Source organism: Salvelinus fontinalis, chromosome 1 (assembly GCF_029448725.1).
Source record: "Salvelinus fontinalis isolate EN_2023a chromosome 1, ASM2944872v1, whole genome shotgun sequence".
In the NCBI taxonomy this organism is placed as follows: Eukaryota; Metazoa; Chordata; class Actinopteri; order Salmoniformes; family Salmonidae; genus Salvelinus; species Salvelinus fontinalis.
Window position 1 is genome coordinate 84,942,129 of NC_074665.1, and position 25,642 is coordinate 84,967,770.

The following is a 25,642-nucleotide window of genomic DNA, read 5'->3' on the forward strand; positions in this document are numbered from 1 at the left end:
TGCATGTGTTTGGCTGTGCAGAGTTCTTGGTACGTGGTCATTGTTCTGTGAGTCTCTAGAACTGCTTTACGTTTTGAGGCTGTAGACATCTCTGAATTTGACACAGCCACTTTGCATTTAGTCCCTCAGAAACCTCCCTCCGATTTCAGTGGTGTTGTCTGAGACTGTTGTAAGGGTCACGATGGGTTTAGTAGAGACGCAGGACATAGAGCAGCTTGGCTGACACAGATCGGCTGTTTGTCAGCTGCAGAGAAACAGACTATCCTCTACAGCGGTGCTCCTGTGCTTCAAAAGGCTTCTGTGTAGTACAGTAACAGAGTTTATAATGGTGTAGGCCTATGTTCAAAGAATGCACAACGACTCACATTGGTGTCAAATTATTACATTGCAATCTGTCAAGAAAATTGATTTGAATAGACTAGTATTAAGAAGCGTTGCTGAAATTCTCCACATGTTTCCCCCACATCTTCTGGAATGAGCACATGCATTTTAATTTGTTTTCGAAAGTTGCGTAGTACTACCCTTTTAATTCATGATTCTGCAGCTTTTGAGTGTTCTGCCACGTAGCTCTGTGTTAGCTGGGGCAATGTTTGCACACCGACTGACTGAACTCTAAATCACATGACCCTTAAGAGATAGAGGGGTTGAACACTGATAGTCTGAGTTGTACTTTGGAAGGCCTTCACATCGTTTACCCAGCGCATGCGTTGACCAGCTGGCAAGTGTCTTCACTGACATTTTCAACCTCTCCCTGACCCAGTCTGTAATATGTACATGTTTCAAGCAGACCACCATAGTCCCTGTGCCCAAGGACGCCAAGGTAACCTGTCTCTAAATGACTATCGCTCCGTAACACTCATCTGTAGCCATGAAATGCTGGTCATGACTCACATCAACACCATCACAGACACCCTGGACCCACTCCAATTCGCATACTGCCCTAACAGATCCACAGATGACGTAATCTCTATTGCACTCCACAATGCCCTTTCCCACCTGGACAAAAGGAACACCTACGTGAGAATGCTGTTCATAGACTACAGCTCAGCGTTCAACAGCATAGTGCCTTCTGAGCTGACAGGGTAAAAATCTGTTGTTCTGCCCCTGAGCAAGGCAGTTTAACCCACTGTTTCCCGGCGCCGACAATCCCTTTCCTCCTAGCTCATCACTAAGCTCAGGACCCTGGGACTAAACACCCCCCCCCCCCCCCCCCCTACAACTGGATCCTGGACTTCCTGACGGGCCGTCCCCAGGTGGTGAGGACAGGCAACAACACATGTGCCATGCTGGATGTGATTTTTACATGTAGAATCACATGAAAATGTCAGCAGTCAGACATCAACAGCGCTCTGAACGATCGGTAGACAAATGGAGATCCACATTCCACTGCAACCCTTTAGTTTAGCCTACTTTATTCATTTGTCTTTTTTCTTTTAACCCCCCCCCTTTCTCCCCAATTTCGATCTTGTCTCATTGCTGCAACTCCCTAACGGGCTCGGGAGTCGAAGGTCGAGTCATGCATCCTCTGAAACGTGACCCGCCAAACCGCGCTTCTTAACACCCGCTTAACCCGGAGGCCAGCCGCACCAATGCGTCGGAGGGAACACTGTTCACCTGACTACCGAGGTCAGCCTGCCCGGCCCGCCATAAGGAGTCGCTAGAGCGCGATGAGCCAAGTAAACCCTCCCCTAACCCGGACCACGTTGGGCCAATTGTGCGCCGACCAATGGGACTCCCGATCACGGCCTGTTGTGATACATCCCGGGATCAAACCCGGGTCTGTAGTGACGCCTCTAGCAATGCGATGCAGTGCCTTAGACCGCTGCGCCACTGGGGAGGCCTAGGTTAGGCTATCCATCTCACTCTCTCCACTAGTAGATGAGCTAAAGGACCGTGTTTGTCCTCACCACATACTTTCCCTATTGGACTCATACTTTTGTATATATATATATACAGTGGGGAGAACAAGTATTTGATACACTGCCGATTTTGCAGGTTTTCCTACTTACAGACCTCTACATGCTTTGTAATTTTTATCATAGGTACACTTCAACTGTGAGATGGAACCTAAAACAAAAATCCAGAAAATCACATTGTATGATTTTTAAGTAATTCATTTGCATTTTATTGCACGACATAAGTATTTGATCACCTACCACCCAGTAAGAATTCCGGCTCTCACAGACCTGTTAGTTCTTTAAGAAGCCCTCCTGTTCTCCACTCATTACCTGTATTAACTGCACCTGTTTGAACTCGTTTCCTGTATAAAAGACACCTGTCCACACACTCAATCAAACAGACTCCAACCTCTCCACAATGGCCAAGACCAGAGAGCTGTGTAAGGACATCAGGGATAAATTGTAGACCTGCAGAAGGCTGGGATGGGCTACAGGACAATAGGCAAGCAGCTTGGTGAGAAGGCAACAACTGTTGGTGCAATTATTAGAAAATGGAAGAAGTTCAAGATGACGGTCAATCACCCTCGGTCTGGGGCTTCATGCAAGATCTCACCTTGTGGGGCATCAATGATCATGAGGAAGGTGAGGGATCAGCCCAGAACTACACGGGAGGACCTGGTCAATGACCTGAAGAGAGCTGGGACCACAGTCTCAACGAAAACCATTAGTAACACAATACGCAGTCATGGATTAAAATCCTGCAGCGCACGCAAGGTCCCCCTGCTCAAGCCAGCGCATGTCCAGGCCCGTCTGAAGTTTGCCAAGGACCTTCTGGATGATCCAGAGGAGGAATGGGAGAAGGTCATGTGGTCTGATGAGACAAAAATAGAGCTTTTTGGTCTAAACTCCACTCGCCGTGTTTGGAGGAAGAAGAAGGATGAGTACAACTCCAAGAACACCATCCCAACCGTGAAGCATGGAGGTGGAAACATCATTCTTTGGGGATCCTTTTCTGCAAAGGGGACAGGACGACTGCACCGTATTGAGGGGGGGATGGATGGGGCCATGTATCGTGAGATCTTGGCCAACAACCTCCTTCCCTCAGTAAGAGCATTGAAGATGGGTCGTGGCTGGGTCTTCCAGCATGACAACGACCCGAAACACACAGCCAGGGCAACTAAGGAGAGGCTCCGTAAGAAGCACCTCAAGGTCCTGGAGTGGCCTAGCCAGTCTCCAGACCTGAACTCAATAGAAAATCTTTGGAGGGAGCTGAATGTCCGTATTGCCCAGCGACGGCCCCGAAACCTGAAGGATCTGGAGAAGGTCTGTATGGAGGAGTGGGCCAAAATCCCTGCTGCAGTGTGTGCAAACCTGGTCAAGAACTACAGGAAACGTATGATCTCTGTAATTGCAAACAAAGGTTTCTGTACCAAATATTAAGTTCTGCTTTTCTGATGTATCAAATACTTATGTCATGCAATAAAATGCAAATGAATTACTTAAAAATCATACAATGTGATTTTCTGGATTTTTGTTTTAGATTCCGTCTCTGTTGAAGTGTACCTATGATAAATTACAGACCTCTACATGCTTTGTAAGTAGGAAACACTGACGATTTTGCAGGTTATCAAATACTTGTTCTCCCCACTGTATATATGTATGTATGTATGTGTGTGTGGACACCCCTTAAAATGTGTGAATTTGGCTATTTCCGCCACACCCGTTGCTGACAACTGTGTAAAATTGAGCACACAGCCATGCAATCTCCATAGATAAACATTGGCAGTAGGCTGGCCTTACCAAAGGCCTCGTGACTTTCAACCTGGCACTGTAATAGGGTGCCAACTTAACAACAAGTCAGTCAAATTTCTGCCCTGCTAGAGCTGCTTTGTGTGAAAACAAACTGTTTACACATGACTTTTGTATTGTAACATTATTCTACGAGAAACTAAATTCAAATTATTTTTGAGTACCTGACTTGAACATATATTCAGCCTGACATTCATGTGAGCATTATAGTATAACAACCCTATATATATCAGTACCAGTCCTACTCATTCCAGGGTTTCTTTTTTACTTATATTCTACATTGTGGAATAATAATGAAGACATCAAAATGATGAAATAACACATGGAATCATGTAGTAACCAAAAAAGTGTTAAATCAAAATATATTTTAAATTCTTCAAAGTTGCCACCCTTTGCCTTGATGACCGCTTTGCACACTCTTGGCATTCTCTCTGGTACTCATGCTTATTCTGTAATTTTGTTCTCATCCTCAACTCTGTTTGGTTAAAACAGTTTTTGTATTTCCCCATATGCTTGCCCTGTGAGTACTGTTTGTCTGACAGTGCATGCTGTGGTAATGGGTACATTCTGTAGACGCACACGCATAGAGCTTTTGAAAGGGCTATTCTCCCTGAAGTAGGGAACTCCACCTAACCTCCTGTCACTGGTCAAGTTCACAGTCCCATAGAGGTGTCTCTCTGTGAGTTGCTCTGTGTGAGTTGGTCTGTCTTTGTAAATTAACTTCCTCACCAGGCCTGAGGCGTTTCCCCCTTGCTCAGTTCTCTGTTTAGAATACTGTTGGGCTTGTGAAATGTCGCCAGAGCAAAAACAACCGCTCCTTTGTATGAGTAGAAAGCGAGGCTGAATCTAACGTCTTTGTTTCAACTCAACTCTGTTTGCTTTCACCTCTAGCACACATTAGACCCATTCCATTTCTCAGTGTCAGAAAATATTCAACCTCAATGAGGAATACTGTAGTATCTCTGACCTCTCTTCAGTGGACCTGCCTGCCTACTGCACTCCGACAGACTAGAGACACACAAACCAGTTTGACCAACAGTAAGACACACACTACTCTCTCTTACTACTTGTTTGAATGACAGACCAGGTTGTAAAGTAACCCCCACTGTAACAAGTATCAGCTGAACTCTAACCAACCTTTTGTCATAATGTGTGCTTCAGTATTGTGACACACAGTATCTATTACAGAGGTGTTCGAGGTTTGAGTCAATAGTTTTGGTGCAGTGTGTCTTTATCCACTTCTATCAACTCAAAATGGCATGTTTAGATATCAATGCAACATTTGAATTGTAGTGTGGGTTCATTTAAATTTTAAGGTAGGCTCTCATGCTTTTACTGCACTCTCAAAGAATGACAGTGTTTTTTCTGACAGCTGCGCTGATGTCTCTTCTTTCTCTGTCAGTGTATCCTCGTCTTTGTGAGGGAGGTTTGAGGAGAATGAGGGGAGACTGCTGGCCTCAGCACTTTGAGCGGAGCGTGTATTGATTTCTTCACATTAGCCTTCCTCCTTATGCCTCGCTCCGCCACAGAGTACAGCACAATCACTTCCCTTTACAGCTAGGCCCTGCTGCCACGGCAACCACTCTGCAGATCAGGAGATAGCGCAGAAGCCAGTCTCCTCTTCTGTTGTCACTGCGGAAATATCTCCATAACCTGGGTCGTGTTTAAGGCATCAAAGCTAAGAAACCCCACTCTGTCGCTGATTTCTTTTCTGTCTCTTCAACTGTACCCACTAAGGCCATCACATTTTTCTGTATATATCTAAAGAGTCATGAAGTCACCACAAACCTAATGCCTCTGCATGTTCTTTTGTCTTTTAACTTCTTATGGCTGCAATCCTGTTAACGGGATGATATGACAACAGCCAGTGACAGTGCAGGGCGCTAAATTCAAACAACAGAAATCTCACAATTAAAATTCCCCAAACATACATGTATCTTATACCATTTTAAAGGTAATCTTGTTAATCCCACCACAGTGTCCGATTTCAAATAAGCTTTACAGCGAAAGCACCACAAACGATTATTTTAGGTCACCGCAAAATCACAGAAAAACAGTAATTTTCCCAGCCAAAGACAGGAGTCACAGAAAAGCAGAAATAGAGATAAAATTAATCACTAACCTTTGATGATCATCAGATGACACTCATAGGACTTCATGTTACACAATACATATATGTTTTGTTCGCTAAAGCTCATATTTATATCCAAAAACCTCAGTTTACATTGGCGCCATGTTCAGAAATGCCTCCAAAATTGCAGAGAGCCACGTCAAATAACATAAATACTCATCATAAACTTTGATGAAAGATACATGTTTTACATAGATTTAAAGATACACTTGTTCTTAATTCAACCGTTGTCAGATTTCAATAAGCTTTACGGCAAAAGCACAATATTCAATAATCTGAGAACAGCGTTCAGCCACAAAAGGAAGCCATACAGTTACCCGCCAAATTGTGCAGTCAACAAAGCTCAAAGTATTATAAATCTTCACTTACCTTTGCTGATCTTCGTCGGAATGCACTCCCAGGACTCCCACTGCCACAAGAAATGTTTGTTTTGTTCGGTACTGTCCATCATTTATGTCCAAATAGCTATTTTTGTTAGCGTGTTTGGTAAACAAATCCAAAGTCAGGAAGCGCGTTCACTAAAAGCAGACGAAATGTCAAAAAGTTCCGTAACAGTAAGTAGAAATGTCAAATGATGTATTGAATCAATCTTTAGAAAGTTTTTAACATAAATCTTCAATAAAGTTCCAACTGGAGAATTACATTGAATTACAGAATTAATTACAAATGTGCGATGGAACAGAGCTCCCTCTCATGTGAACGCGCATGGTCAGAGCATGGCCAGGTCATGATAGACCTGACTAATTCCCCTCTCAATCGGCCCCCCTTCACAGTAGAGGCATCAGACAAGGTTCTACAGACTGACATCTAGTAGGAAGTGCAAACTTATCCATATCCCACTGTGGGGTCAATAGGGGCTGTGTTGAAAATTGACCAACCTCAGAATTCCCACTTCCTGTTTGGATTTTTTCTTAGGTTTTTGCCTGCCATATGAGTTCTGTTATACTCAGACATCATTAAAACAGTTTTAGAAACTTCAGAGTGTTTTCTATCCAATACAAATAATAATATGCATATATTAGCAACTGGGACTGAGGAGCAGGCAGTTTACTATGGGCACCTCTGTGCACCTTTCATCCAAGCTACTCAATACTGCCCCTGTAGCCATAAGAAGTTCAATCAGTGCATTAGAAGGATAAAGTTTCCAAGGGAAAATAGCCTAATATGCCTCTGCACCTGTCTTTTGTCTGTCTGTTACCACATTTTATAATGGAGGGCCTGGCCCGATGGAGAGGGGGGTAGTTTTACCTTGCAGATGAACCGATAGGCTACCATCCGGGCCAGCTTCGGTAATTTGCTTAGCACTGAGAAGTCAACAAGCTAATACCTCTCATTAGCTCTCACTCACTCACACGTGGCCCATTTACCAGCTAGCGGACCCCTCGCTCGCCTTGCCACATCCCGCTTTGATGCCTTTTGATAAGAGCAAGGATAATGATGATATTCATAACAGCGATGATAATTCACTACGCAGCGGGAATGTGCTAATCAGCTAAAAGCACTTCCTTTGTGATCTTGGGATGGGTTCCCTTCAGCTGGTGTTTTGGTCTGTTTATATAACACACACACACACACTGCTTTCAGACAGTATTCTTACCCCTTCACTTTTTCCACAATTAAGGTTACAACCTTATTCTAAAATGGATTAATTTCCCCCCCTCATCAATCTACACACACTACCCCATAATGACAAAACAAAAACAGGTTTTTAGAATTTTCTGCAAATTTAGAAATAGAGATCTGAATCACATTTACATAAGTATTCAAACCTTTTACTCAGTACTTTGAAGCACATTTGGCAGCGACTACAGACTTGAGTCTTCTTGGGTTTGACGCTAGAAGCTTGGTATTTGGAGTTTCTTCCATTCTTCTCTGTAGATCTTCTCAAGCTCTGTCGGGTTGGATGGGGACTGTCGCTGCACAGCTATTTTTAGATCTCTCCAGAGATGTTCGATCGGGTTCAAGTCTGGGCTCTGGCTGGGCCACTCAAGGACATTCAGAGACTTGTCCCAAAGCCACTCCTGCGTTGTCTTGGCTGTGTGCTTTGGGTCGTTGTCCTGTTGAAAGGTGAACCTTTGCCTCAGTTTGAGGTCCTAAGCACTGAGCAGGTTTTCATCAAGAATCTCTGTACTTTGCTCCGTTCATCTTTCCCTCGAACCTGACTGGTCTCCCAGTCCCTGCCGCTGACAAACATCCCCACAACATGATGCTGCCACCACCATGCTTCACCATAGGGATGGTACAGGTTTCTTCCAGATGTGACGCTTGGAATTCAGGCCAAAGAGTTCATACTTGGTTTCATCAGACCAGAGAATCTGATTGTTATGTTGGCTAACTCCAAGTGGGCTGTCCTGTGTCTTTTTTACTGAGGAGTGGCTTCTTTCTGGCCACTCTACCATAATGGCCTGATTGGTGGAGTGCTGCAGAGATGGTTGTCCTTCTGGAAGATTCTCCCATCTCCACAGGAGTGTGTGACCATCTGGTTCTTGGTCACCTCCCTGACCAAGGCCCTTCTCCCCGATTGCTCAGTTTGGCTGGCTGGCCAGCTCTAGGAAGAGTCTTGGTGGTTCCAAACTTTGTCCATTTAAGAATGATGGAGGCCACTGTGTTCTTGGGGACCTTCAATGCTGCAGACATGTTTTAGTAGCCTTCCCCAGATCTGTGCCTCGACACAATCCTGCCGCTGAGCTCTACGGACAATTCCTTCGACCTCATGGCTTGGTTTTTGCTCTGACATGCACTGTCAACTGTGGGACCATATATAGACAGGTGTGTGCCTTACCAAATCATGTCCAATCAATTGAATTTACCACAGGTGGACTCCAATCAAGTTGTAGAAACATCTCAAGGATGATCAATAGAAACAGGATGCACCTGAACTCAATTTCGAGTCTCAAAGCAAAGGGTCTGAATAGTTAATGAAAATAAAGTATTTCTAAACACCTGTTTTCACGTTGTCATTTTGAGGTATTGTGTGAAGATTGATGAGTAAAAAATGTGTTTAGTCAATTTTATAACAAGGTTGTAATGTGAAAAAGTCAAGAGGTCTGAATACAAATAGGACAAAAATATAACCGCGGCTTGCTGATGTTCATGTCGTGAACAGAGTGCCCCATGGTGGCGGTTGGGTTATGGGCAGGCATAAGCTAAGGACAACGAACACAATAACATTTTATTGATGGAAATTTGAATGCACAGAGATGCTGTGATGAGATGCGGAGAACCATTGTTGTGCCATTCATCCGCCGCCATCACCTCGTGAAATCCATAGATTAGGGCCGAATTAATTTATTTCAATTGAACTGTAACTCAGTGAAATCTTTGGTTGCCTGTTGCATTTTATTTTTGTTCAGTATATGTACATGCCCACTAGAACACCATGCACACTAAAAAACACTGTTGATATTTAAATGTGGCTGGTGGGGTGTTACCTGAAGGATGTTAGGGGGGCGTGGGCCCTGGGCCGGTGGGGGTGGTGCAGCAGAGAGGGGGAGGAGGGTCTTTGTGCTGCTAATTGAGGTTAATCACCACCCGGCCTGTTTGTTGTCCCAGACCACCACATCATACAACAGAGTGGTTCTAATTGTTGAGTAGCAGCAGCAGATATGCCTCATCAGCCAGCTAGAAGAACTGCATTAGAAGTGAAACATGGGATCAACACTTTACATCATGCGGTTAGATTTAAGTTCAGTGTATTTTGTTGATTGTTAGTTTTCAAATAACTTATTTAAAGATAGAGCTATATACTTTTTCAGATTTTAGTCCTTTAAGTTGACACTGAATATTTTACCATCCCCCAAATAATAAATACATATGATGGAATTGAATTTTTACCAGAGTGGTGGCAATGAATATATAATATAGAGGAAACACTTCTCTGTCACTCTGTCTCTCTCTCGCGCTCTCTGTCTCTCTCTCGCGCTCTCTGTCTCTCTCTCGAGCTCTCTGTCTCTCTCTCGCGCTCTCTGTCTCTCTCTCGCGCTCTCGTGCTCTCTGTCTCTCTCGTGCTCTCTGTCTCTCTCTGTCTCTCTCGTGCTCTCTGTCTCTCTCTGTCTCTCTCGTGCTCTCTGTCTCTCTCTCGCGCTCTCTCTCTCGCGCTCTCTGTCTCGCGCTCTCTGTCTCTCTCTCGCGCTCTCTGTCTCTCTCTCGCGCTCTCTGTCTCTCTCTCGCGCTCTCTGTCTCTCTCTCGCGCTCTCTGTCTCTCTCTCGCGCTCTCTGTCTCTCTCTCGCGCTCTCTGTCTCTCTCTCGCGCTCTCTGTCTCTCTCTCGCGCTCTCTGTCTCTCTCTCGCGCTCTCTGTCTCTCTCTCGCGCTCTCTGTCTCTCTCTCGCGCTCTCTGTCTCTCTCTCGCGCTCTCTGTCTCTCTCTCGCGCTCTCTGTCTCTCTCTCGTGCTCTCTGTCTCTCTCTCGCGCTCTCTGTCTCGTGCTCTCTGTCTCTCTCTCGCGCTCTCTGTCTCGCGCTCTCTGTCTCGCGCTCTCTGTCTCGCGCTCTCTGTCTCGCGCTCTCTGTCTCGCGCTCTCTGTCTCTCTCTCGCGCTCTCTGTCTCTCTCTCGCGCTCTCTGTCTCTCTCTCGCGCTCTCTGTCTCTCTCTCGCGCTCTCTGTCTCTCTCTCGCGCTCTCTGTCTCTCTCTCGCGCTCTCTGTCTCTCTCTCGCGCTCTCTGTCTCTCGCTCGCGCTCTCTGTCTCTCGCTCGCGCTCTCTGTCTCTCGCTCGCGCTCTCTGTCTCTCGCTCGCGCTCTCTGTCTCGCTCTCTGTCTCGCGCTCGCGCTCTCTGTCTCGCGCTCTCTGTCTCGCGCTCGCGCTCTCTGTCTCGCGCTCTCTGTCTCGCGCTCTCTGTCTCGCGCTCTCTGTCTCGCGCTCTCTGTCTCTGTCTCTCCATCGCTTTGTCTCTGTCTCTCCATCGCTTTGTCTCTCGAGCTCTGGCCGGTGCGCTCAGGCTCTGGCCGGTGCTCTCTGGCTGGCTGGCTCGTTCTCTAGTTGGCTGGCTGGCTCGTTCTCTAGTTGGCTGGCTGGCTCGTTCTCTAGTTGGCTGGCTGGCTCGTTCTCTAGTTGGCTGGCTGGCTCGTTCTCTAGTTGGCTGGCTGGCTCACTCTCTGGTTGGCTGGCTGGCTCGCTCTCTCAACCCTTTTCTTTCTACGACACTCTCTCTTTGTACGGACACTTGCTGTTAGGCTATGTACAAATGTTTTCCTCTTCCTTTGAAAAAAATCATCTCTACAGGATGTTGCCTGTTGCTGACCCCTCCTGTAAACCCTTTAAGTGAATACCCAACCCCAGACCGATCCTCTCTCTCTGAGAGGTGAGATGAATGTCTAGGGCTGAGGGTATACTGGTGCACATCACACCCCTGCCCTCTTTTCTGCTCCCATCATCCTCTATCTCATCACCAGGTTCCCAGAGCCTGCTCTCTCGCCCACTCTATGCCCTCCCTCTCCCGTCTCCCCCTCTATCTCCTGCTTTCTCTGTCCAGAGCAGAGCTTGGCCCGATTCCTCTTTAACAACAACAACGGCCCAGCCATCCTCCACCCCTCTGTCTCCCAGTGTCCCTCAACCCCCACCCCAAGTATCAGGCTCAGCCCAGTCATAACCCAGACCACCCTAGCCCAGCACCAGACTAGTCACAACCCACCCCAGCCTCAACCCCACCTCAAGCCCCAGCAGCATCACTCCAGCACCACCCCAGCCTATACCGGGACGTTTGGTGGTTCCCCACAGACACTACCCTGTCACTGTAGGGTTGCCACAAGCTGAATGCTGATTGGTTGTTGGCTACAGTCGACACACAGCCCAGCGTAGATGGATTACTTATTTTCCCACTTTCTCTCCTTGGGAGGATTTGTGCTCTTAATTGAAGTGACCGCAGCAGGGTTGTCATGGTGACACTGGGTGCAAAGACTAAAGTTTGTTGTGATCAGGGAGGAGGAGAGGGGGGAATGTCTCTTGCTGGCTGCCTTCTGTGCTCTTGCTTGGCCTCATTGATTAATTGGACTATATTTTCCGCTGGTCTTATGAAGTAGCTACTGAATGTGTACAAACATTCCAGAGGAGGAAGTAAATTCCACGTACTGTGAGACTATTTCCTGTGTGTTTTAGTTCTCTTTTAGGCTACTGTGTGAGTCAATGTATTGTGTTGCGATACAAAATAATGTTTTGCTGTTTCGTGGTTCATTCATTGTAAACACAAAAAAAATATGTATTTCACCTTTTATTTAACCAGGTAGGATAGTTGAGAACAAGTTTTCATTTACAACTGCGACCTGGCCAAGATGAAGCAAAGCAGTTCGACACATACAACAACACAGTTACACATGGAATAAACAAACATAGTCAATAATACATTAGAAAAAGTATATATACAGTGTGTGCAAATGAGGTAAGATAAGGGAGGTAAGGCAATAAAATAGGCCATAGTGGCGAGGTAATTATGATATAGCAATTAAAAATGAGTGATAGATGTGCAAAAGATGGTAGGTGGATGGGCTATTTTCAGATGGGCTATGTACAGGTGCAATGATCTGTGAGCTGCTGCTCACAGATAGCTGGTGCTTGAAGTTAGTGAGGGAGATATGAGTCTCCAGCTTCAGCAATTTTTGCAGTTTCTTCCAGTCATTGGCAGTAGAGAACTGGAAGGAAAGGCAGCCAAAGGACGAATTGGCTTTGGGGGTGACCAGTGAAATATACCTGCTGGAGCGCGTGCTGCTATGGTGATCAGTGAACTGATTTAAGGCGGGGCTTTACCTAGCAAAGACTTGTAGATGACCTGGAGCCAGTGGGTTTGGTGACGAGTATGAAGCGAGGGCCAGCCAACGAGAACGTACAGGTCGCAGTGGTGGTTATTATATGGGGCTTTGGTGACAAAACGGAGGGCACTGTGATAGACTGCATCCAATTTGCCGAGTAGAGTGTTGGAGGCTATTTTGTAAATGACAAAGCCAAAGTCGAGGATCGGTAGGATAGTCAGTTTTACGAGGGTATGTTTGGCAGCATGAGGGAAGGATGCTTTGTTTGCGAAATATGAAGCCGATTCTAGATTTAATTTTGGATTGGAGATGTGGGTCTGGAAGGATAATTTACAGTCTAACCAGACACCCAGGTATTTGTAGTTGTCCACATATTCTAGGTCAGAACTGTCCAGAGTGGTGATGCGGGCAGGTGCGGGAAGCGATCGGTTGAAGAGCATGCATTTAGTTTTACTTGCATTTAACCTCTTAACGCCTACCAAACCCGCATCCGGGAGCCCCCCCATCACAAAAGCTGACTAGCCTAGCCTAAAGCCACAGGGATATCATATAATAAAATGTTAATGAAATCACAAGTCCAAGACACCAAATGAAAGATACACATCTTGTGAATCAAGCCATCATTTCTGATTTTTAAAATGTTTTAATATGTTAATGTTTAAATAATGTTTCAAAATATGTAAATCTATTAGCTAACCACGTTAGCAAAAGACACCACTTCCATACTCCACCATTTTTTTACTGCATAGGTAGTTATCACAAATTCGACCAAATAAAGATATAAATAGCCACTAACTAAGAAACAACCTCATCAGATGACAGTCTGATAACATATTTATTGTATAGCATAGGTTTTGTTAGAAAAATGTGCATATTTGTGCAGCCCCCATCACAACTCTCACTAAAATGACTAGAATAACTACAGAGAGCAATGTGTATTAGCTAATTACTCATCATAAAACATTTCTTAAAAATACACAGCGTACAGCAATTGAAAGACACAGATCTTGTGAATCCAGACAATATTTCAGATTTTCTAAGTGTTTTACAGCGAAAACACAATATAGCGGTATATTAGCTTAGCACAGTAGCAAACCAAACAGCATTGATTCCAGCCAAACATAGCGATAACGTATTCACCACCAAAATATATTAATTTTCACTAACCTTCTCAGAATTCTTCAGATGACAGTCCTGTAACATCATATTACACAATGCATATAGAGTTTGTTCGAAAATGTGCATATTTAGCGGCACAAATCGTGCTTATACAATGACAAAAGTTGCCAAGCTGCCCAGAAAATTTTGCGCGCCATCTTGGAGAGTCACCTAGTCTAATCAATAAATAATCATAAACTTGACTAAAAAATACAGGGTGGACAGCAATTGAAAGACAAATTAGTTCTTAATGCAATCGCTGAATTACATTTTTAAAATTAACCTTACTGCGCAATACAGGGTGCAATACAGGGTGCAATAACGCAAGGCTACACGGCAAATAATGGCGTCTTATGCATTTTACTTTTTCAACAGAACAACGAATTATCAGCATAAATAGTTCTTACTTTTAGCTGAACTCCCATCAGAATCTTGGGAAAGGTGTCCGTTGGCCAAAAGAATCGTTGCTGGGTTGGAGAATGTTTCCTTCCACGTTACAATTAGCAGTACACAATGGCATTCAAGAGAGAGATACCCAACTCAATACAACGTCAGGAAATGAAATGCCCGAAAATCGCAATATACTGACATAAACTGATATAAATCGGTTTAAAATAACAAGATTATGATGTCTTTAAAGCCTATATCGAATAAAAACAGAGCCGGATATATCTAGTTTCTAAAACCAGAGCTTCTAAAAAGACATGCCAAGACCCTCTCTGCGTCAGCGCGAAGATCCAAAAGGGTGGACACCTCGATTCCAATCAATTTATAAACTTTGGGAACTACGTAGAAACTCCATTTCAAGTCTCCCTATTCGCTAACAACCAGGGGAAGGCGTATGCAGTGTATCTCCACCAATAGAGGACAGGCAAATTAAAACACAGGTCTCAGAACAGCCAGCAAAATTCTGCACTCTGACATACACATAAGAAAATTGCTCTAAGTCGAGTTCTGTTTCACCCACAGATACAATTCAAACGGTTTTAGAAACTAGAGTGTTTTCTATCCAATAGTAATAATAATATGCATATTGTACGAGCAAGAATTGAGTACGAGGCAGTTTAATTTGGATACGAATTTGTGCTATGTCGAAATGGCACTCCCTTAAGAGCAGTTGGAGGCCACGGAAAGAGTTGTAGGGCATTGAAGTTCCAAGTATATAGGCTAAATTGCCAATGGGATGAGGGGGACAAGTACCCTCCAATCAGAACGGTTCGAAATAGTGTATTCGGAAAGTTTTCAGACCCCTTGATTTGTTTTTCTCCACATTTTATGTTACAGCCTTATTCTAAAATTGATTGCATTTACCACCTGTGGTAAATTCAATTGATTGAACATGATTTGGAAAGGCACACACCTGTCTATATATGGTCCCACAGTTGACAGTGCATGTCAGAGCAAAAACCAAGCCACGAGGTCAAAGGAATTGTCTGTAGAGCTCAGCGACAGGATTGTGTCGAGGCACAAATCTGGGGAAGGGTACCAAAAAATGTCTGCAGCATTGAAGGTCCCCAAGAACACAGTGGCCTACATCATTCTTAAATGGAAGTGTGAAACCACCAAGACTCTTCCTAGAGCTGGCCAAACTGAGCAATTGGGGAGAAGGGCCTTGGTAAGGGAGGTGACCAAGAACCCGATGGTCACTGACAGGGCTCCAGAGTTTCTCTGTGGAGATGGGAGAACCTTCCAGAAGGACAACCATCTCTGCAGCACTCCACCAATCAGACCTTTATGGTAGAGTTGCCAGAAGGAAGCCACTCCTCAGTAAAAAGGCACATAACGGCCCGGTGACTATTAAAACCTACCCTAACCAGAAAACGTGGATGGATGGTGGCATTCGCGCAAAACAAAGCACGATCCACCGCATTTAACCATGGAAAGAGGTCTGGGAATTTGACTATTTGAAATAGCATTCTATTTGGTCAAACAATTTTTTACAACATCATAAATGTAGATGATAATACACATGGAATTATAGATATACCTCTCCTTAATGCAACCGCTGTGTCAGATTTCAAAAACACTTTACGTAAAAAGCAAACCATGCAATAATCTGAGACGGCACTCAGAACAATAGTCAAATTAGCCGCCATGTTGGAGTCAACAGATACCAGAAATTACATGATAAATATTCCCTTTGATCTTCATCAGAATGCACTCCCAGGAATCCCAGGTCCACAATAAATGCTTGATTTGTTCGATAATGTCCGTTATTTATGTCCAATTAGCTACTTTGGTTAGCGCGTTTGGTAAACAATTCCAAAGTCACGAAGCGCGTTTACCAAAATCTGACAATGTCCAAAAGTTCCATAAAAGTCAGTAGAAACATGTCAAACGATGTATTGAATCAATCTTTAGAATGTTTTTAACATAAATCTTCAATAAAGTTCCAACTTGAGAATTACATTGACTTCAAATGTGCGATGGAACAGAGCTCCCTCTCATGTGAACGTGCATGGTCAAAGATTGGTCATCTCATGGCAGTGGTGACTCATTCCTGTCTCCTTCGGACCCCCTTCACAGTAGAGTGACAAAGTTCTACAGACTGTTGACATCTAGTGGAAGCCGTAGGAAGTGAATACTCATTCATGTCTCGCTGTAATTTCATTGGGAGCTTGGTTGAAAATCTAGCAGCCCCAGAAAAAATCCAAACAGGAAGTGGAACTTCTCAGGTTTTTGCCTGCCATATGAGTTCTGTTCTACTCAGACATAATTCTAACAGTTTTAGAAACTTCAGAGTGTTTTCTATCCAATACTAATAATATTCATATATTAGCAACTATGACTGAGGAGCAGGCCGTTTACTCTGGGCACCTTTCATCCAAGCTACTCAATACTGCCCCTGCAGCCATAAGAAGTTAATAGATCGGTTTCGACTTTTACCATTCCCGGTGGTGAAAATATTAAATCGTCTGTGTCTGTAGAAGAGTCACGTTTCCGTTTTGAAATCGGTTCCCCTGTCTTACTCTCCGTCATGTTTGGGTGTTGCTTGTTTTCGTATTATTTGTTGATAAATGTCTCGTCTTAAGATTTGTTTTGTGTTATTATCCAGATTGAAGGTTATCACCCACCAGATTATGTAGTGCTAATATTTGTCTAATTTGCCGATATTGAATATTACGTTTTATCTTGAAGTGCTCTACATAACTTCGTTCAGTCCGCCATTACTTTTACGTCCGCCGCCATGCAACAAGCCATGTTCAAAGTTGAATGTCTTTCTGCCCATCATTTTATTTAAGGTGCTCAAGTTTTTTCCCCCCATTGACCTTGGCTTCATAAGTTTATTTTTGTTGAGTTTAGTCATAATTTCTCAATTTTCAGTAAGTCAACCAGTCAAATGTGCAGCCAGACTTATTAGCCACTCCTTTTGCCCCATGTCTTTCAACCATACAGTTTTTCAATTCCTCATCAATCCACGGATTCTTAAGTCAGTTTGCATGTTTAATCAATCATTTGAAGAAGCAATTTCATAAATTCATCAAGTGCAGCATCTGGATGCTCCTTATTAATCACATCAGACCAACAAATATCATCCACAGCAACATATTTTGTATGATCTCTTATACAGTAATTTAGGCCCAGCTTTTAGAACTTTGGCTTTCCTGGATATAGCCACAATATTGTGATCACTGCATCCAATGGGTACGGATATAGCTTTAGAACAAAGTTCTACAGTATTAGTAAAATTGTGATCAATACATGTGGTGATCTTGTTCCTGTAGTGTTTGTAAACACCCTGGTACATTGATTAATCATTTGAACCAGATTACAGGCACTGTTTACAGTAAGAAGCTTCCTCTTGAGCGGACAACTTGATGAAAACCAGTCAATATTCAGGTCCAAGAAAGTAGACCTCTGTTTACATCACATACAATATCAAGCATTTCACACACATTACTTAGAAACTGACTGTTAACACTTGGTGGCCTATAGCAACACCCCAAAAGAAAAGGCTTTAGATGTGCCAAGTGAACCTGCAACCACAACACTTCAATAACACTTGACATAAGATCTTCTAAGCATTACAAGGATATGGCTCTGAATTTATACAGCAACACCTCCCCGTAAGCATTTCTGTCTCTTCTATAGATGTTATATCCTTGTTTTGCTGCTGCTATATCAAATTAATTATCTGAGTCTCAGAAATGGCTAATATATGAAGGTTATTTGATGTTAGCAAGTTAAGGATTTAATTAACCTTATTTCTAAGACTACGTATTAATATGGGCTATTTCAGCCCTTTCCTGGGAACTCAAAGACATACTGAAAAGAGCAAACAATCAATATGTGTGTTTGCTGCGGGGTTGAAGCTGCTAACCAATAGGCTTGGCTTGCTCATCCCTTATAGGCTTCTGGGAGGGTGGACGATGAGCCCGTCACAGCGGATGTAAGTAATGTCCCCACGCACTATATGACAACTTTCATGGCTGTGTGTATAAGTTTTTGCCTATTCTGTCGCACAACTTCAGGATAGTCCTCATTGAGGAAGATGTACATTTCTCTCAAGTTCTTGGCTCTTTCCAGACCAGCTACATTGTCCTGAACCTCAGGAACTTGACAACTATCGGCCTGGGCCTGTAAACCTGGGTTTTCCAGTTCTGTGGGCGGTTCTTCACCTCAATCTTCCTGTGGTCCATCTTCAATTTCTCAAATAATTTCCCTCACTTTGTCCTCAGACTCCGTCCAGGTCTCGTGGCGATTCTGAAATTCCGTCCACAGCCATGTTACGCCTTGATTGTCCATCGAGTTGATTGTTGTCATGGATTCACACACAGAACTGATGTCCTATCTCACTGACTTACAGATTGCTGTCATCTTGCCGTTCTCCTGTTTCAACTCATCGAGCTGACTCTGGGAGAACTGCAAACTGTTCATCAGGTCCTGGACCTCTCTGGTCAGGTTGTCCATTCTTTTATTAGTTGAATCCACCAGTATTTAGACAAAACACTTGAAGCAATTTTCTTGTTGTTGTAACAACTGCTTGTAGAACTCTTTTGTTTGTTTTAAAACATCCTTCACCTGTTATAGAAACACCACTGTTCTCAACGGTACTCTCGCCGGCTTTGATCTTTGTCATGGTAGCTCCTCGCAGTTCCAGACATGGCAGGTAACCGGGAAGTTTGAAAACGACAAACAGCAGCGATCGAGACAACCACAAACCCGGGACAATCCGTGGTCCCAGCCGCAATGGCTAATCGCGTCGCGGGCTGCGTTCAAGCACTTAAGAAAACCCTGCCAGCTTAAATGCAGCTAGCTGCATCACCAAATTGCTCCTCAGACCCGTCTTTGGTCGGCAAGATCACCGGACAGAGACTAGCAGTCTCAGCAGCTGATGCCAATTGTGTCACTGGAGCCAAGCTAAAGAGTTAGCTTGCTTCTAAGAACTTTCCAATACACTTAAAAAAAAAAAACGAGTTCTTCCCTGTTTGTTGAAGTACATTTTGGCAGTGATTACAGCCTCCTCATTCCAATACAGGTGTGCCAAGCTTGTAGTGTCATACCCAAGAAGACTCAAGGCTGTAATTGCTGCCAAAGGTGCTTCAACAAAGTACTGGGTAAAGTGTCTGAATACTTATGTAAATTTGATATTTAAACGTTTTTGTTTCGTCATTATGGGGTATTGTGTGTAGATTGAGGGGAAAATAACTATTTTAATACATTTTAGAATAAGGCTGTAATGTAACAAAATGTCTAAAAAGTGAATGGGGTCTGAAACTTTGTTTGTGTGTACACAGTGGCAAGAAAATGTATGTGAACCCTTTGGAATTACTTGATTTCTGCATAAATCGGTCATCAAATTTGATCTGATCTGCATCTAAGTCACAACAATAAACAAACAGTGTGCTTATACTAATAACACAAATTAATGTATTTTTCCTTGTCTATATTGAATACATAAACATTCACAGTGTAAGTTGAAAAAGTTTGTGAACCCCTAGGCTAATGACTTCTCCAAAAGCTAATTGCAGTCAGGAGTCAGCTAACTTGGAGTCCAATCAATGAAATGAGTTTGGAGATGTTGGTTAGAGCTGCCTTGCCCTATTAAACACTCACACAATTTGAGTTTGCTATTGACAAGAAGCATTGCCTGATGTGAACCATGTCTCGAACAAATGAGATCTCAGAAGACCTAAAATTAAGAATTGTTGACTTGCATAAAGCTGGAAAGGGTAACAAAAGTATCCCTAAAGGCCTTGATGTTCACCAGTCCACGGTAAGACAAATTGTCTATAAATGGAGAAAGTTCAGCACCATTGCTACTCTCTCTAGGAGTGGCCGTCCTGCAAAGATGACTGCAAGAGCACAGTGCAGAATGCTCAATGAGGTTAAGAAGAATCCTAGAGTGTCAGCTAAAGACTTACAGAAATCTCTGGAACATGCTAACATCTCTGTTGACGAGTCTACGATACGTAAAACATTAAGCAAGAATGGTGTTCATAGGCAAAATATTCCAAATATTCTGTGGACAGATTAAACTAAAGTTGAGTTGTTTGGAAGGAACACAACATTGTGTGGACAAAAAAAGGCACAGCGCACCAACATCCAAAACCTCATCCCAGCTGTAAAGTATGGTGGAGGTAGCATCATGGTTTGGGGCTGCTTTGCTGCGTCAGGGCCTGGCCAGCTTGCTATCATTGACGGAAAAATGAATTCCCAAGTTTATCAGGTATTTTGCAGGAGAATGTAAGGCTATCTTATCTGTCCGCCATTTGAAGCTTAACAGAAGTTGGGTGATGCAACAGGACAACGACCCAAAACACAGAAGTAAATCATCGACAGAAGAAAATATGCCTTCTGGAGTGGCCCAGTCAGAGTCCTAACCTCAACCCGTTTGAGATGCTGTGGCATGACCTCGAGAGAGCGGTTCACACCAGACTTCCCAAGAATATTGCTGAATTGAAACAGTTTTTTAAAGAGGAATGGTCCAAAATTACTACTGACCGTTGTGCAGGTCTGATACGCAACTACAGAAAACGTTTGGTTATTATTGCTGCCAAAGGAGAGTCAACCAGTTATTAAATCCAAGGGTTCACATACTTTTCCCACCCTGGACTGTGAATGTTAACACGGTGTGTAAAATAAAGACATGAAAACATATAATTGTGTGTGTTATTAGTTTTAAGCAGACTGTTTGTCTTGTTGTGACCTAGATGAAGATCAGATCAAATTTATGCAGAAATCCCAGTATTTCCAAAGGGTTCAAAAACTTCTTCTTGCCACTGTATATGCAGGAAGTTTGCTGTTTTCCCCCAAAGAAATCTTTCCCCGTCCCCCAAAAATAAATATTTTTATTTGGGGGGGCCCCTCCATATACCCCTCGAGAGGCATAGTAAGTAGTGTAGAAATGCATTTTAAAAGGTAAAAAAATAAGGACCCCCGTCTACTGTTCTCCCACCCAGTATCACCCTTGATATATTAACACCAAACTGGATGCCATCTCTCAGCCCAAGCAAAACTTGGCAGCTGCCTAGATGACATCAGGTCATGGATGAAAGAGAACTTACTCCAGCTGAACAACTGCAAGATTACGTCAACGCCCTGTTTGTGGGCCTTCCAGTCAAAATCACTGAAGAGGCTACAACTTCTCCAGAATTGTGCTGCCAGAGTCCTGACCAGGAAGTCAGCCCACTCCACCCCATCCCTGCAGAACTCCACGGGCTACCGGTTAACTATAGGATTTACTTTAAATTCCTCCTAGTGTTTAAAGGCTTGAATGGATTGAGTCCCACCTACATCGGGGACCTAATTCCTATCACTGCTCTGGCCAATCCCTACTGCGTCAAGTCCCCAAGACACGTCTCCATGGAGGACCGAGCCTTCTGCTCCCTTGCCCCTCACCTATGGAATTCTCTCCCTGACCATCTGAAAGCCACTCCATCATTATGAACTTTTAAAACAGGACTTAAAACCCATTTCTACAGAATGTTGGTCTTTTCTAGTTCTAATCTTGGAAGTCCCTTTAGAATGTATTATTGCTGTCTCCTAGCTTGATTCTAAATGATGTTTATATTGTATTTCTAAGCTCCAGTCAAGCGGTATCAGGTGGGTTGTGCCAAGATAAGTGGTAGTCCTGACTCCTAGATGATTGCAGGGCAGGCAGCTCTGCATTTGAGAGCTGTCTACTTAATAAGGCAGTGTAAGAGGGAAGGATCCTTTCTCTGTCGGCTCTCTCGCTCACCGTGACAGGGATGGTTTAATGCTCATTGGCATCTAACAAGCAGGTGCGTCTGGTCAGGCGAGGTGGGCGGAGAGGAGAGCAGGCTGGAGAGACTGGAGTTGTCTCAGACACTTCAGAGGTCCTCATCAAAGGCTCTTGGCTGGAGAGTGAGAGAGGAGGGGAGGGTAGTCTACACGTCAGCCTGCATGTGAAGGAGAGGGGGCAGAGGGAAGAAGGAGGGGAGGGTAGCCCTGCCTGCCCTCGGGGCAACCTTAGTAAAACACATTGAGCGCTTGGTAGAGCACATCATTTCAAATTGTCACATCCATTTATTTCATGTTTCCAGTCGTGTTGGGAAAGCTGCTGTGATTGTGCCGCTGTGTGAAGGAAAGTTCAATGCTACCAACCCTGTTTTTTATCTAGCTACTAGTATCCAACTGTTCTAGCCTGTGTAGCCCCTCTGTCAGTTATTTTGGAACCAACTCTAAACCTTTCTTCTCTTCTTTCTCCAGACCTCCCTGGTTTAATGGGTCCAATCATCGGGATGTCGCCGGATAAGAAAGCGGAAACGCCGAGGATGCAGGGGGAGAGGGTGGGACTTAGGGGTTTGTGTGGGGGGGCGGGGACTCTCCCGGAGGCAGAGTGCGGTGCAGCCAGCCCATTGGCCACCAGTCTGGACCGGGGGTCCGTTGGTTCCGGGGGCTCTGAGGACGAGGAGCTCACCAACCTCAACTGGCTCCATGAGAACCTGCTCCAGAACTTTACCCTGGGGGGGGCCCAACCCAGTGCCAGCCCCCTCTTTGACATTGAGGGCGACACCGGAGCCCCTCAGAACCTCCCCTCTTCATCCTCTTCCTCCTTGTCACAGAGGGACTCGTTGAAGTCCAAGCCTCCTTTCTCATTCTCTCTGTTGATCTACATGGCCATAGAGCAGAGCCCCAGTAAGAGCCTGCCAGTGAAGGACATCTATGGTTGGATCGTACAGCACTTCCCCTACTTCTCCTCCGCCCCCACCGGCTGGAAGAACAGCGTCAGACACAACCTGTCACTCAACAAGTGTTTCCGTAAGGTGGAGAGGAGCATGGGAAAGGTGAGGGAACTTTGAGATGCACGTGCACACACACACACACTTACTTTGTTTGTTTACCCTGCAAAGAGTTGGCAGTGCCTAGGTTGTGGGTTCGATTCCTACAAGGATAACAAGTTCTCATCTGACTAGGGGAGGCCGTTAGTAATCCAGCACTCAAACGGATGTCAATGCTTGATCTTTAACCAGAGAAGAAAAGAAAAAAAAAAAAAAATATATATATATATATACTGTAATACCATTTGGTGAAATGTGCGTTGTCACAGCCAGAATGGGCAAATAAAATATAAAAAAATGCTTTATTTTTGTCTTGAAGACGACCAGTAATTTGCTTTGACTCTAGTGTTGTATTTGTATAGTGCATTCAGAAAGTATTCAGACCCCTTTTTACACATTTTCTTAAGTTACAGCCTTGGATTAAATCATTTTTTTTGCCCTCAATCTACACACAATGCCACAGAATTTTTTTTTTTCCCCCTGACTATTCTACTGGGGATCCCGAGTGGCGCAGTGGTCTAAGGCACTGCACACGTACAAGAGGCGTCACTACAGGCCCTGGTTAGATTCCAGGCCGTATCACATCCGGCCGTGATTGGGAGTCCCATAGGGCAGCGCACAATTGGCCCAGCGTCGTCCTGGTTTGGCCGGGGTAGGCCGTCATTGTAAATAAGAATTTGTTCTCAACTGACTTGCCTAGTTAAAAAGGTTAAATAAAAAAAGAAATACCAGTCCTTGCCGCTGAAAAACATCCCCACAGCATGATGCTGCCACCACCATGCTTCACCGTAGGGATGGTGCCAGGTTTTCTCCAGACGTGACGCTTGTCATTCAGGCCAAAGCGTTCTACCTTGGTTTCATCAGACCAGAGACTCTTGTTTCTCATGGTCAGTCTTTAGGTTCCCTTTGGCAAACTCCAAGCGGGCTGTCATGTGCCTTTTACTGAGGAGTGGCTTCCGTCTGGCCACTCTACCATGAAGGCCTGATTGGTGGAATGCTGCAGAGATGGTTGTCCTTCTGGAAGGTTCTCCCATCTCCACAGAAGCACTCTGGAGTTCTGTCAGAGTGACCATCGGGTTCTTGGTCATCAGTTTGGCCATGTGGCCGGCTCTGGGAAGAGTCTTGGTGGTTCCAAATGTCTTCCATTTAAGAATGATGGAAGCCGCTGTGCTCTTGGGGACCTTCACTGGTGCAGACATTTTTTGGTACCCTTCCCCAGATCTGTGCCTCGACACAGTCCTGTCTCGGAGCTCTACGGACAATTCCTTCAACCTCATGGCTTGGTTTTTGGTCTGACATGCACTGTCAACTGTAGGACCATATATAGGCAGGTGTGGGCCTTTCCAAATCATGTCCAATCAATTGAATTTACCACAGGTGGACTCCAATCAAGTTGTAGAAACATCTCAAGGATGATCAATGGAAACATAATGCCACTGAGCTCAATTTCGAGTCTCATAGTCTGAATACTTATGTAATTAAGGTTCTGTTTTTATTTTTTATTACATTTGAAAACATTTAGGCCTATAAATGCGCACATTTCTTTCCAGTGCGGGCGTTATTTTATACAAATACAGTGCCTTGCGAAAGTATTCTCCCCCGTTGGCATTTTTCCTATTTTGTTGCCTTACAACCTGGAATTTAAAATAGATTTTTTGGGGGGTTTGTATCATTTGATTTACACGACATGCCTACTACTTTGAGGATGATACATTTTTTATTGTGTATCAAACAAGAAAAAGACACAAAATGTAAAACTTTAGCGTGCATAACTATTCACCCCCTCCAAGTAAATACTTTTTAGAGCCACATTTTGTAGCAAATACAGCTTGAAGTCTCTTGGGGTATGTCTCTATAAGCTTGGCACATCTAGCCACTGGGGTTTTGCCGGTTCTTCAAGGCAAAACTGCTCCAGCTCCTTCAAATTGGATGGGTTCCTGCTGGTGTACAGCAATCTTTAAGTCATACCACAGATTCTCAGTTGGATTGAGGTCTGGGCTTTGACTAGGCCATTCCAAGACCGTTAAATGTTTCCCCTTAAACCACTCAAGTGTTGCTTTAGCAGTATGCTTAGGGTCATTGTCCTGCTGGAAGGTGAACCTCCATCCCAGTCTCAAATCTCTGGAAGACTGAAACAGGTTTCCCTCAAGAATTTCCCTGTATTTAGCGCCATCCATTATTCCTTAAATTCTGACCGGTTTCTCAGTGACTGCCGATGAAAAACGTGGTGGCAGCATCATCATGCTCCACTGGGGATGGTGTTCTCGGGGTTTTGGGTTTGCGCCATACATAGCGTTTTCCTTGATGGCCAAAAATATAAATTGTCTAATCTGACCAGAGTACCTTCTTCCATTTGTTTGGGGAGTCTCCCATATGCCTTTTGGCGAACACCAAACGTGTTTGCTCATTTTTTTCTTTAAGCAATGGCTTTTTTTCTGGCCACTCTTCTGTAAAGCCCAGCTCTGTGGAGTGTATGGCTTAAAGTGGTTCTATGGACAGATACTCCAATCTCTGCTGTGGACCTTTGCAGCTACTTCAGCGTTATTTTTTGCCTCTTAATGCCCTCCTTGCCTGGTCCGTGAGTTTTGTTGGGCAGCCCTCTCTTGGCAGGTTTGTTGTGGTGCCATATTCTTAAAATGTTTTAATAATGGATTAGAGGTC

The 25,642-nt window shown here is 44.2% G+C and overlaps 1 protein-coding gene across 3 annotated transcripts in view; it reads left to right on the forward strand.

Annotated features, from left to right (window-relative positions):
• LOC129862905 (forkhead box protein N2-like) overlaps nt 1–25,642 on the forward strand; it is a 49,805-nt gene that overhangs the window by 8,956 nt on the left and 15,207 nt on the right. For all 3 annotated transcript variants that reach the window (XM_055935014.1, XM_055934998.1, XM_055935006.1), the window contains exon 2: nt 22,410–22,987. In XM_055935014.1, the coding sequence (XP_055790989.1) occupies nt 22,424–22,987 (564 nt within the window). In that variant the 5' untranslated portion in view covers nt 22,410–22,423. The remainder of the gene's footprint in view (nt 1–22,409; nt 22,988–25,642) is intronic.